Here is a 15250-nt window from a genome sequence, read left to right as displayed (position 1 = left end):
ACTCCACTAGGATGGTAGATGTAATCTACAGGATGATAGATGTAATCTACACCTCCATTAGGATCATAGATGTAATCTACAGGATGATAGATGTAATCTACAGGATGATAGATGTAATCTACAGGATGATAGATGTAATCTACTCCTCCACTAGGATGATAGATGTAATCTACAGGATGATAGATGTAATCTACAGGATGATAGATGTAATCTACTCCTCCATTAGGATGATAGATGTAATCTCCTCCACTAGGATGGTAGATGTAATCTACAGGATGATAGATGTAATCTACTCCTCCATTAGGATGATAGATGTAATCTACTCCTCCACTAGGATGATAGATGTAATCTACAGGATGATAGATGTAATCTACTCCTCCATTAGGATGATAGATGTAATCTACTCCTCCACTAGGATGATAGATGTAATCTACAGGATGATAGATGTAATCTACTCCTCCACTATGATGATAGATGTAATCTACAGGATGATAGATGTAATCTACTCCTCCATTAGGATGATAGATGTAATCTACAGGATGATAGATGTAATCTACAGGATGATAGATGTAATCTCCAGGATGATAGATGTAATCTACAGGATGATAGATGTAATCTACTCCTCCATTAGGATGATAGATGTAATCTACAGGATGATAGATGTAATCTACAGGATGATAGATGTAATCTACAGGATGATAGATGTAATCTACACCTCCATTAGGATGATAGATGTAATCTACAGGATGATAGATGTAATCTACACCTCCATTAGGATGATAGATGTAATCTACACCTCCATTAGGATGATAGATGTAATCTACACCTCCATTAGGATGATAGATGTAATCTACAGGATAGATGTAATCTACAGGATGATAGATGTAATCTACTCCTCCATTAGGATGATATATGTAATCTACAGGATGATAGATGTAATCTACTCCTCCATTAGGATGATAGATGTAATCTACAGGATGATAGATGTAATCTACAGGATGATAGATGTAATCTACAGGATGATAGATGTAATCTACTCCTCCACTAGGATGATAGATGTAATCTACTCCTCCACTAGGATGATAGATGTAATCTACAGGATGATAGATGTAATCTACTCCTCCACTAGGATGATAGATGTAATCTACTCCTCCACTAGGATGATAGATGTAATCTACTCCTCCATTAGGATGATAGATGTAATCTACAGGATGATAGATGTAATCTACTCCTCCATTAGGATGATAGATGTAATCTACTCCTCCACTAGGATGATAGATGTAATCTACAGGATGATAGATGTAATCTACTCCTCCATTAGGATGATAGATGTAATCTACTCCTCCACTAGGATGTTAGATGTAATCTACAGGATGATAGATGTAATCTACTCCTCCACTAGGATGATAGATGTAATCTACAGGATGATAGATGTAATCTACTCCTCCATTAGGATGATAGATGTAATCTACAGGATGATAGATGTAATCTACTCCTCCACTAGGATGATAGATGTAATCTACAGGATGATAGATGTAATCTACTCCTCCATTAGGATGATAGATGTAATCTACAGGATGATAGATGTAATCTACTCCTCCATTAGGATGATAGGTGTAATCTACAGGATGATAGATGTAATCTACTCCTCCATTAGGATGATAGATGTAATCTACAGGATGATAGATGTAATCTACTCCTCCATTAGGATGATAGATGTAATCTACTCCTCCACTAGGATGATAGATGTAATCTACAGGATGATAGATGTAATCTACTCCTCCATTAGGATGATAGATGTAATCTACTCCTCCACTAGGATGTTAGATGTAATCTACAGGATGATAGATGTAATCTACTCCTCCACTAGGATGATAGATGTAATCTACAGGATGATAGATGTAATCTACTCCTCCATTAGGATGATAGATGTAATCTACAGGATGATAGATGTAATCTACTCCTCCATTAGGATGATAGATGTAATCTACAGGATGATAGATGTAATCTACTCCTCCATTAGGATGATAGATGTAATCTACAGGATGATAGATGTAATCTACTCCTCCATTAGGATGATAGATGTAATCTACAGGATGATAGATGTAATCTACTCCTCCATTAGGATGATAGATGTAATCTACAGGATGATAGATGTAATCTACTCCTCCATTAGGATGATAGATGTAATCTACAGGATGATAGATGTAATCTACTCCTCCATTAGGATGATAGATGTAATCTACAGGATGATAGATGTAATCTACTCCTCCATTAGGATGATAGATGTAATCTACAGGATGATAGATGTAATCTACTCCTCCATTAGGATGATAGATGTAATCTACAGGATGATAGATGTAATCTACTCCTCCATTAGGATGATAGATGTAATCTACAGGATGATAGATGTAATCTACTCCTCCATTAGGATGATATATGTAATCTACAGGATGATAGATGTAATCTACTCCTCCATTAGGATGATAGATGTAATCTACAGGATGATAGATGTAATCTCCTCCATTAGGATGATAGATGTAATCTACAGGATGATAGATGTAATCTACTCCTCCACTAGGATGATAGATGTAATCTCCACAGGATGATAGATGTAATCTACTCCTCCACTAGGATGATAATGTAATCTCCACAGGATGATAGATGTAATCTACAGGATGATAGATGTAATCTACTCCTCCACTAGGATGATAGATGTAATCTACTCCTCCACTAGGATGATAGATGTAATCTACTCCTCCACTAGGATGATAGATGTAATCTACCTCCACTAGGATGATAGATGTAATCTACTCCTCCATTAGGATGATAGATGTAATCTACTCCTCCACTAGGATGATAGATGTAATCTACAGGATGATAGATGTAATCTACTCCTCCATTAGGATGATAGATGTAATCTACTCCTCCACTAGGATGATAGATGTAATCTACTCCTCCCATCTACAGGATGATAGATGTAATCTACTCCTCCACTAGGATGATAGATGTAATCAGGATGATAGATGTAATCTACTCCTCCATTAGGATGATAGATGTAATCTACAGGATGATAGATGTAATCTACTCCTCCACTGAGAGGATGATAGATGTAATCTACAGGATGATAGATGTAATCTACTCCTCCATTAGGATGATAGATGTAATCTACAGGATGATAGATGTAATCTACTCCTCCATTAGGATGATAGATGTAATCTACAGGATGATAGATGTAATCTACTCCTCCATTAGGATGATAGATGTAATCTACAGGATGATAGATGTAATCTACTCCTCCATTAGGATGATAGATGTAATCTACAGGATGATAGATGTAATCTACTCCTCCATTAGGATGATAGATGTAATCTACAGGATGATAGATGTAATCTCCAGGATGATAGATGTAATCTACTCCTCCATTAGGATGATAGATGTAATCTACAGGATGATAGATGTAATCTACTCCTCCATTAGGATGATAGATGTAATCTACAGGATGATAGATGTAATCTACTCCTCCATTAGGATGATAGATGTAATCTACAGGATGATAGATGTAATCTACAGGATGATAGATGTAATCTACTCCTCCATTAGGATGATAGATGTAATCTACAGGATGATAGATGTAATCTACTCCTCCATTAGGATGATAGATGTAATCTACAGGATGATAGATGTAATCTACTCCTCCATTAGGATGATAGATGTAATCTACAGGATGATAGATGTAATCTACAGGATGATAGATGTAATCTACACCTCCATTAGGATGATAGATGTAATCTACACCTCCATTAGGATGGTAGATGTAATCTACACCTCCGTTAGGATGATAGATGTAATCTACAGGATGATAGATGTAATCTACTCCTCCATTAGGATGATAGATGTAATCTACAGGATGATAGATGTAATCTACTCCTCCATTAGGATGATAGATGTAATCTACAGGATGATAGATGTAATCTACTCCTCCATTAGGATGATAGATGTAATCTACAGGATGATAGATGTAATCTACTACTCCATTAGGATGATAGATGTAATCTACAGGATGATAGATGTAATCTACAGGATGATAGATGTAATCTACTCCTCCATTAGGATGATAGATGTAATCTCCACAGGATGATAGATGTAATCTACTCCTCCATTAGGATGATAGATGTAATCTACAGGATGATAGATGTAATCTACAGGATGATAGATGTAATCTACTCCTCCACTAGGATGATAGATGTAATCTACAGGATGATAGATGTACAGGATGATAGATGTAATCTACTCCTCCATTAGGATGATAGATGTAATCTACAGGATGATAGATGTAATCTAATCTACTCCTCCATTAGATGATCTACAGGATGATAGATGTAATCTACAGGATGATAGATGTAATCTACTCCTCCATTAGGATGATAGATGTAATCTACAGGATGATAGATGTAATCTACAGGATGATAGATGTAATCTACACCTCCATTAGGATGATAGATGTAATCTACAGGATGATAGATGTAATCTACACCTCCATTAGGATGATACAGGATGATAGATGTAATCTACACCTCCATTAGGATGATAGATGTAATCTACCTCCAGGATGATAGATGTAATCTACACCTCCATTAGGATGATAGATGTAATCTACAGGATGATAGATGTAATCTACAGGATGATAGATGTAATCTACTCCTCCATTAGGATGATAGATGTAATCTACCTCCATTAGGATGATAGATCTACTCCTCCACAGGATGATAGATGTAATCTACACCTCCATTAGGATGATAGATGTAATCTACAGGATGATAGATGTAATCTACTCCTCCACTAGGATGATAGATGATGTAATCTACAGGATGATAGATGTAATCTCCACTAGGATGATAGATGTAATCTACTCCTCCATTAGGATGATAGATGTAATCTACAGGATGATAGATGTAATCTACTCCTCCATTAGGATGATAGATGTATCTACTCTCCACAGGATGATAGATGTAATCTACAGGATGATAGATGTAATCTACTCCTCCACTAGGATGATAGATGTAATCTACTCCTCCAGGATGATAGATGTAATCTACAGGATGATAGATGTAATCTAATCTCCACTAGGATGATAGATGTAATCTACAGGATGATAGATGTAATCTACTCCTCCACTAGGATGATAGATGTAATCTACAGGATGATAGATGTAATCTACTCCTCCACTAGGATGATAGATGTAATCTACAGGATGATAGATGTAATCTACTCCTCCATTAGGATGATAGATGTAATCTACAGGATGATAGATGTAATCTACTCCTCCATTAGGATGATAGATGTAATCTACAGGATGATAGATGTAATCTACTCCTCCATTAGGATGATAGATGATAGATGATAGATGTAATCTACACCTCCATTAGGATGATAGATGTAATCTACAGGATGATAGATGTAATCTACACCTCCATTAGGATGGTAGATGTAATCTACACCTCCGTTAGGATGATAGATGTAATCTACAGGATGATAGATGTAATCTACACCTCCATTAGGATGATAGATGTAATCTACAGGATGATAGATGTAATCTACTCCTCCATTAGGATGATAGATGTAATCTACAGGATGATAGATGTAATCTACTCCTCCATTAGGATGATAGATGTAATCTACAGGATGATAGATGTAATCTACTCCTCCACTAGGATGATAGATGTAATCTACAGGATGATAGATGTAATCTACAGGATGATAGATGTAATCTACAGGATGATAGATGTAATCTACTCCTCCATTAGGATGATAGATGTAATCTACAGGATGATAGATGTAATCTACAGGATGATAGATGTAATCTACAGGATGATAGATGTAATCTACTCCTCCATTAGGATGATAGATGTAATCTACAGGATGATAGATGTAATCTACAGGATGATAGATGTAATCTACTCCTCCACTAGGATGATAGATGTAATCTACAGGATGATAGATGTAATCTACAGGATGATAGATGTAATCTACAGGATGATAGATGTAATCTACTCCTCCATTAGGATGATAGATGTAATCTAATCACTAGGATGATAGATGTAATCTACTCCTCCACTAGGATGATAGATGTAATCTACTCCTCCACTAGGATGATAGATGTAATCTACTCCTCCATTAGGATGATAGATGTAATCTACAGGATGATAGATGTAATCTACTCCTCCATTAGGATGATAGATGTAATCTACAGGATGATAGATGTAGATCTAATCCTCCACTCCTAATCACTAGGATGATAGATGTAATCTACTCCTCCATTAGGATGATAGATGTAATCTACAGGATGATAGATGTAATCTACAGGATGATAGATGTAATCTACTCCTCCATTAGGATGATAGATGTAATCTACAGGATGATAGATGTAATCTACTCCTCCACTAGGATGATAGATGTAATCTACTCCTCCATTAGGATGATAGATGTAATCTACAGGATGATAGATGTAATCTACTCCTCCATTAGGATGATAGATGTAATCTACAGGATGATAGATGTAATCTACTCCTCCATTAGGATGATAGATGTAATCTACAGGATGATAGATGTAATCTACAGGATGATAGATGTAATCTACAGGATGATAGATGTAATCTACAGGATGATAGATGTAATCTACAGGATGATAGATGTAATCTACTCCTCCATTAGGATGATAGATGTAATCTACAGGATGATAGATGTAATCTACACCTCCATTAGGATGATAGATGTAATCTACAGGATGATAGATGTAATCTACACCTCCATTAGGATGATAGATGTAATCTACACCTCCATTAGGATGATAGATGTAATCTACACCTCCATTAGGATCATAGATGTAATCTACAGGATGATAGATGTAATCTACAGGATGATAGATGTAATCTACACCTCCATTAGGATGATAGATGTAATCTACAGGATGATAGATGTAATCTACTCCTCCACTAGGATGATAGATGTAATCTACTCCTCCATTAGGATGATAGATGTAATCTACAGGATGATAGATGTAATCTACTCCTCCATTAGGATGATATATGTAATCTACAGGATGATAGATGTAATCTACTCCTCCACTAGGATGATAGATGTAATCTACTCCTCCATTAGGATGATAGATGTAATCTACAGGATGATAGATGTAATCTACTCCTCCATTAGGATGACAGATGTAATCTACTCCTCCACTAGGATGATAGATGTAATCTACAGGATGATAGATGTAATCTACTCCTCCATTAGGATGATAGATGTAATCTACTCCTCCACTAGGATGTTAGATGTAATCTACAGGATGATAGATGTAATCTACTCCTCCACTAGGATGATAGATGTAATCTACAGGATGATAGATGTAATCTACTCCTCCATTAGGATGATAGATGTAATCTACAGGATGATAGATGTAATCTACTCCTCCATTAGGATGATAGATGTAATCTACAGGATGATAGATGTAATCTACTCCTCCATTAGGATGATAGATGTAATCTACAGGATGATAGATGTAATCTACTCCTCCATTAGGATGATAGATGTAATCTACAGGATGATAGATGTAATCTACTCCTCCATTAGGATGATAGATGTAATCTACAGGATGATAGATGTAATCTACTCCTCCATTAGGATGATAGATGTAATCTACAGGATGATAGATGTAATTTACAGGATGATAGATGTAATCTACACCTCCATTAGGATGATAGAATAATCTACAGGATGATAGATGTAATCTACTCCATTAGGATGATAGATGTAATCTACAGGATGATAGATGTAATCTACACCTCCATTAGGATGATAGATGTAATCTACAGGATGATAGATGTAATCTCCATTAGGATGATAGATGTAATCTACAGGATGATAGATGTAATCTACACCTCCATTAGGATGATAGATGTAATCTACAGGATGATAGATGTAATCTACACCTCCATTAGGATGATAGATGTAATCTACAGGATGATAGATGTAATCTACAGGATGATAGATGTAATCTACAGGATGATAGATGTAATCTACACCTCCATGATAGATGTAATCTACAGGATGATAGATGTAATCTACAGGATGATAGATGTAATCTACAGGATGATAGATGTAATCTACTCCTCCATTAGGATGATAGATGTAATCTACAGGATGATAGATGTAATCTACAGGATGATAGATGTAATCTACTCCTCCACTAGGATGATAGATGTAATCTACAGGATGATAGATGTAATCTCTCCACTAGGATGATAGATGTAATCTACAGGATGATAGATGTAATCTACTCCTCCACTAGGATGATAGATGTAATCTACAGGATGATAGATGTAATCTACTCCTCCACTAGGATGATAGATGTAATCTACAGGATGATAGATGTAATCTACAGGATGATAGATGTAATCTACTCCTCCATCAGGATGATAGATGTAATCTACTCCTCCATTAGGATGATAGATGTAATCTACAGGATGATAGATGTAATCTACTCCTCCATTAGGATGATAGATGTAATCTACAGGATGATAGATGTAATCTACTCCTCCATTAGGATGATAGATGTAATCTACAGGATGATAGATGTAATCTACTCCTCCATTAGGATGATAGATGTAATCTACAGGATGATAGATGTAATCTACTCCTCCATTAGGATGATAGATGTAATCTACAGGATGATAGATGTAATCTACTCCTCCATTAGGATGATAGATGTAATCTACAGGATGATAGATGTAATCTAATCTACTCCTCCATTAGGATGATAGATGTAATCTACAGGATGATAGATGTAATCTACTCCTCCATTAGGATGATAGATGTAATCTACAGGATGATAGATGTAATCTACACCTCCATTAGGATGATAGATGTAATCTACAGGATGATAGATGTAATCTACTCCTCCATTAGGATGATAGATGTAATCTACAGGATGATAGATGTAATCTACAGGATGATAGATGTAATCTACACCTCCATTAGGATGATAGATGTAATCTACACCTCCATTAGGATGATAGATGTAATCTACACCTCCATTAGGATGATAGATGTAATCTACAGGATGATAGATGTAATCTACTCCTCCACTAGGATGATAGATGTAATCTACTCCTCCATTAGGATGATAGATGTAATCTACAGGATGATAGATGTAATCTACTCCTCCATTAGGATGATAGATGTAATCTACAGGATGATAGATGTAATCTACTCCTCCATTAGGATGATAGATGTAATCTACAGGATGATAGATGTAAATCTCCACAGGATGAGAGATGTAATCTACTCCTCCAGGATGATAGATGTAATCTACTCCTCCATTAGGATGATAGATGTAATCTACAGGATGATAGATGTAATCTACTCCTCCACTAGGATGATAGATGATAGATACTAATCCACAGGATGATAGATGTAATCTACTCCTCCATTAGGATGATAGATGTAATCTACAGGATGATAGATGTAATCTACTCCTCCATTAGGATGATAGATGTAATCTACTCCTCCATTAGGATGATAGATGTAATCTACAGGATGATAGATGTAATCTACTCCTCCATTAGGATGATAGATGTAATCTACAGAATGATAGATGTAATTTACAGGATGATAGATGTAATCTACACCTCCATTAGGATGATAGATGTAATCTACAGGATGATAGATGTAATCTACACCTCCATTAGGATGATAGATGTAATCTACAGGATGATAGATGTAATCTACACCTCCATTAGGATGATAGATGTAATCTACAGGATGATAGATGTAGATTACACCTCCATTAGGATCATAGATGTCCTCTACAGGATGATAGATGTAATCTACAGGATGATAGATGTAATCTACAGGATGATAGATGTAATCTACACCTCCATTAGGATGATAGATGTAATCTACAGGATGATAGATGTAATCTACAGGATGATAGATGTAATCTACACCTCCATTAGGATCATAGATGTAATCTACAGGATGATAGATGTAATCTACAGGATCATAGATGTAATCTACAGGATGATAGATGTAATCTACAGGATGATAGATGTAATCTACTCCTCCATTAGGATGATAGATGTAATCTACAGGATGATAGATGTAATCTACTCCTCCACTAGGATGATAGATGTAATCTACAGGATGATAGATGTAATCTACTCCTCCACTAGGATGATAGATGTAATCTACAGGATGATAGATGTAATCTCCTCCACTAGGATGGTAGATGTAATCTACAGGATGATAGATGTAATCTACTCCTCCATTAGGATGATAGATGTAATCTACAGGATGATAGATGTAATCTACTCCTCCACTAGGATGATAGATGTAATCTACTCCTCCATTAGGATGATAGATGTAATCTACAGGATGATAGATGTAATCTACAGGATGATAGATGTAATCTACTCCTCCATTAGGATGATAGATGTAATCTACTCCTCCATTAGGATGATAGATGTAATCTACAGGATGATAGATGTAATCTACTCCTCCATTAGGATGATAGATGTAATCTACAGGATGATAGATGTAGATTACACCTCCATTAGGATCATAGATGTCCTCTACAGGATGATATATGTAATCTACAGGATGATAGATGTAATCTACAGGATGATAGATGTAATCTACACCTCCATTAGGATGATAGATGATACAGGATGATAGATGTAATCTACAGGATGATAGATGTAATCTACTCCTCCATTAGGATGATAGATGTAATCTACAGGATGATAGATGTAATCTACTCCTCCATTAGGATGATAGATGTAATCTACAGGATGATAGATGTAATCTACACCTCCATTAGGATGATAGATGTAATCTACAGGATGATAGATGTAATCTACACCTCCATTAGGATGATAGATGTAATCTACACCTCCATTAGGATGATAGATGTAATCTACACCTCCATTAGGATGATAGATGTAATCTACAGGATGATAGATGTAATCTACAGGATGATAGATGTAATCTACTCCTCCATTAGGATGATATATGTAATCTACAGGATGATAGATGTAATCTACTCCTCCATTAGGATGATAGATGTAATCTACAGGATGATAGATCCATTAGGATGATAGATGTAATCTACAGGATGAGAGATGATAGATCTACTCCTCCACTAGGATGATAGATGTAATCTACTCCTCCACTAGGATGATAGATGTAATCTACAGGATGATAGATGTAATCTACTCCTCCACTAGGATGATAGATGTAATCTACTCCTCCACTAGGATGATAGATGTAAATCTCCATTAGGATGATAGATGTAATCTACAGGATGATAGATGTAATCTACACTCCATTAGGATGATAGATGTAATCCATTAGGATGATAGATGTAATCTACAGGATGATAGATGTAACTCCTCCATTAGGATGATAGATGTAATCTACTCCTCCATTAGGATGATAGATGTAATCTACAGGATGATAGATGTAATCTACCTCCATTAGGATGATAGATGTAATACAGAATGATAGATGTAATTTACAGGATGATAGATGTAATCTACACCTCCATTAGGATGATAGATGTAATCTACAGGATGATAGATGTAATCTACACCTCCATTAGGATGATAGATGTAATCTACACAGGATGATAGATGTAATCTACACCTCCATTAGGATGATAGATGTAATCTACAGGATGATAGATGTAGATTACACCTCCATTAGGATCATAGATGTCCTCTACAGGATGATAGATGTAATCTACAGGATGATAGATGTAATCTACAGGATGATAGATGTAATCTACACCTCCATTAGGATGATAGATGTAATCTACAGGATGATAGATGTAATCTACAGGATGATAGATGTAATCTACACCTCCATTAGGATCATAGATGTAATCTACAGGATGATAGATGTAATCTACACCTCCATTAGGATGATAGATGTAATCTACAGGATGATAGATGTAATCTACACCTCCATTAGGATGATAGATGTAATCTACTCCTCCATTAGGATGATAGATGTAATCTACAGGATGATAGATGTAATCTACAGGATGATAGATGTAATCTACTCCTCCATTAGGATGATAGATGTAATCTACAGGATGATAGATGTAATCTACTCCTCCACTAGGATGATAGATGTAATCTACTCCTCCACTAGGATGATAGATGTAATCTACAGGATGATAGATGTAATCTACAGGATGATAGATGTAATCTACAGGATGTTAGATGTAATCTACTCCTCCATTAGGATGATAGATGTAATCTACAGGATGATAGATGTAATATACAGGATGATAGATGTAATCTACAGGATGATAGATGTAATCTACTCCTCCATTAGGATGATAGATGTAATCTACAGGATGATAGATGTAATCTACAGGATGATAGATGTAATCTACAGGATGATAGATGTAATCTACTCCTCCACTAGGATGATATATGTAATCTACAGGATGATAGATGTAATCTACTCCTCCACTAGGATGATAGATGTAATCTACAGGATGATAGATGTAATCTACAGGATGATAGATGTAATCTACAGGATGTTAGATGTAATCTACAGGATGTTAGATGTAATCTACAGGATGTTAGATGTAATCTACAGGATGTTAGATGTAATCTACAGGATGATAGATGTAATCTACAGGATGATAGATGTAATCTACAGGATGATAGATGTAATCTACAGGATGATAGATGTAATCTACAGGATGATAGATGTAATCTACAGGATGTTAGATGTCACCTCCGTTTCATTGAATGATGTTTAATCTGAGCTTCATTATTCGTATTTCGTCTAGATGTTCTGAACGTCTAAGGAGAGTGGGGGCGGCAAGAGCAGCTGCTCTATACACATACTGCTAGATGACACGTACACCTTATAGTCACAGAGAGATGCTTTGAGTCTCTATGGCGTGCTTCAATTGAATCATTTCCGATCGTGTTGAAAACACAAATTGGCGTGTAAGAGAGATTCATGTTTGAGAATAACATCAGCTACACAATCTGTCAAAAATGATTACCTAACCTTGTCAATGTCAACTGAACATGTTGTTTACCAGTGTAACTAACAGGCACGTTGACCCTTTGTCGTTAAAGATGGGATCTCTGGGGCGATGAGAGTAACGGCCTGTACCCTCCTCTCCCCTGCCCCAGGAGCGCCATGGCACCCCAGCCCCAGTATGGCTCCAGCTCCCCTCCTCCCCCCCACGGCAAGGTCAACAAGCTCCCCTCCGTCAGCCAGCTCATCAACCCCCAGCAACGCAACACCCTCACCCCCTCCTCCATGGCCCAAGGCCTGACTGACAGTAAGTGTGCCTTACCCCTTTGTATAGAGAGATTCTGCTCCCCCTGTCTGACTTGATCTGTCTAGAGGCCCCTGTCCTGTCTAGAGGCCCCTGTCCTGTCTAGAGGCCCCTGTCCTGTCTAGAGGCCCCTGTCCTGTCTAGAGGCCCCTGTCCTGTCTAGAGGCCCTGTCCTGTCTTTGTGTCTGGGTCCCTGTCATAACTCCCCTGCCCCGCCAACTCCAGTACCACGTCCCCTCTGGGCCGATCATGTGACATGCGTCAGGGAGGATAGCTGTATCTGTCTGGGCACAAGTGGCACTGGGAGGGACGTGTAGGTTGTCACTGTTCAACTCTCAGCCCCCTGTCAGAACGCTTCCTCCTCTGGGTCAATGGGGCGGCAGGGTAGCCTAGCGGTTAGAGCTTTGGACTAGTAACCGGAAGGTTGCAAGTTCAAACCCCCGAGCTGACAAGGTACAAATATGTTAACAGTTAACCCACTGTTCCCCTGTAGGCCGTCATTGTAAATAAGAATGTGTTCTTAACTGACTTGCCTAGTTAAATAAAGGTCAAATAAATTTTAAAAATCCCTGTGGGATTCTGTTCCTCCCCTCTGGAGCCTCGCTGCAGGTCCTTGTCCTGTCTAGAGGTCCCTGTCTGTCTCGCTGCAGGTCCTTGTCCTGTTTAGAGGCCCTGTCCGGTCTAGAGGCTCCTGTCCGGTCTAGAGGCCCCTGTCCTGTCTAGAGGCCCCTGTCCTGTCTAGAGGCCCCTGTCCTGTCTAGAGGCCCCTGTCCTGTCTAGAGGCCCCTGTCCTGTCTAGAGGCCCCTGTCTCCTGCAGGTCCTTATCCTGTCTAGGCCCCCCCTGTCCTGTCTAGAGGCCCCTGTCCTGTCTAGAGGCCCCTGTCCTGTCTAGAGGCCCCTGTCCTGTCTAGAGGCCCCTGTCCTGTCTAGAGGCCCCTGTCCGTCTCGCTGCAGGTCCCTGTCCTGTCTAGAGGCCCCTGTCCGTCTCGCTGCAGGTCCTTATCCTGTCTAGAGGTCCCTGTCCGTCTCGCTGCAGGTCCTTGTCCTGTCTAGAGGCCCCTGTCCTGTCTAGAGATCCCTGTCTGTCTCGCTCCTGTTCTCAGGACATGTATTATTCTTGGCGTTGTCCTTCCACTATTTTAGTAAGACGATAGATGGCTGAGCATGTTCCCTTTCTCCTCCTCCACCTCATGTATTGTTGTCGAGGTGCCCCCTCGTCTATCTTATGTAGATAATACACAATCTCAGAGACCGTTAAGAGTTCTTACATTTGTCCAGCCTCATCCCTTAGGGCTGAAAAAACTAATGACAGATTGTGGCTTTAAAGAGTACCGCTCACAGAAGCTTGTTTCTGGAGTGACGTGATGATGCTCACTGGCCCCTAATCTACATAAATATCTGAACCATAGTAATGGTGCTGGAGATTCATTTGACATTTTAAAAATGTCAAATTAGCCCCTTTAAGAGTCACTCACACAAGTCCATGTGATTCTCTAGTGACTCTTGACGATTGGCCACATTGGCTAACAGTAGATTGCTTCCTTTTATAGAGATAAAACTATGATCTCTATGGTTTCTCTAGTGACTCCGATGATGGGCCACATGGCTATGAACGCTGACATGTCGGCCCTGAGCCCCGCCCACATCCTGCAGCCCCAGTTACCCATGGTGCCCAGCTCCCACTGCACCCCCCCGCCTCCCTACCCCATGGACAGCAGCATCTCCAGGTACCTAGCTAAACAACCACCAGTGGAGGCTGGTGAAGGAAGGACGGCTCATAGTAATGGCTGGAATGGCTTTACAGTAGCTCTGTTTGATCATGTTTCATTCATTCCGTTACTAAGAGCTCATCCACCGATTTAAAATAAAATTAAAATAAAAAA

At 38.3% G+C, this 15250-nt stretch overlaps 1 protein-coding gene across 6 annotated transcripts in view; it reads left to right on the top strand.

Annotated features, from left to right (window-relative positions):
* tp63 (tumor protein p63) overlaps positions 1-15250 on the top strand; it is a 137338-nt gene that overhangs the window by 118750 nt on the left and 3338 nt on the right. For 4 of the 6 annotated variants that reach the window (XM_046299655.1, XM_046299654.1, XM_046299658.1 and 1 more), the window contains 2 exons: positions 13161-13369; positions 14950-15094. In XM_046299655.1, coding sequence (XP_046155611.1) covers positions 13161-13369; positions 14950-15094 — 354 coding nt within the window. The remainder of the gene's footprint in view (positions 1-13160; positions 13370-14949; positions 15095-15250) is intronic. The other 2 variants (XM_046299656.1, XM_046299657.1) reach the window with 1 other exon arrangement.

Source organism: Oncorhynchus gorbuscha, linkage group LG02 (genome assembly GCF_021184085.1).
Source record: "Oncorhynchus gorbuscha isolate QuinsamMale2020 ecotype Even-year linkage group LG02, OgorEven_v1.0, whole genome shotgun sequence".
In the NCBI taxonomy this organism is placed as follows: domain Eukaryota; kingdom Metazoa; phylum Chordata; class Actinopteri; order Salmoniformes; family Salmonidae; genus Oncorhynchus; species Oncorhynchus gorbuscha.
The sequence above is the reverse complement of the archived record's forward strand: the minus strand, read 5'-3'. Positions and strand labels throughout refer to the sequence as shown.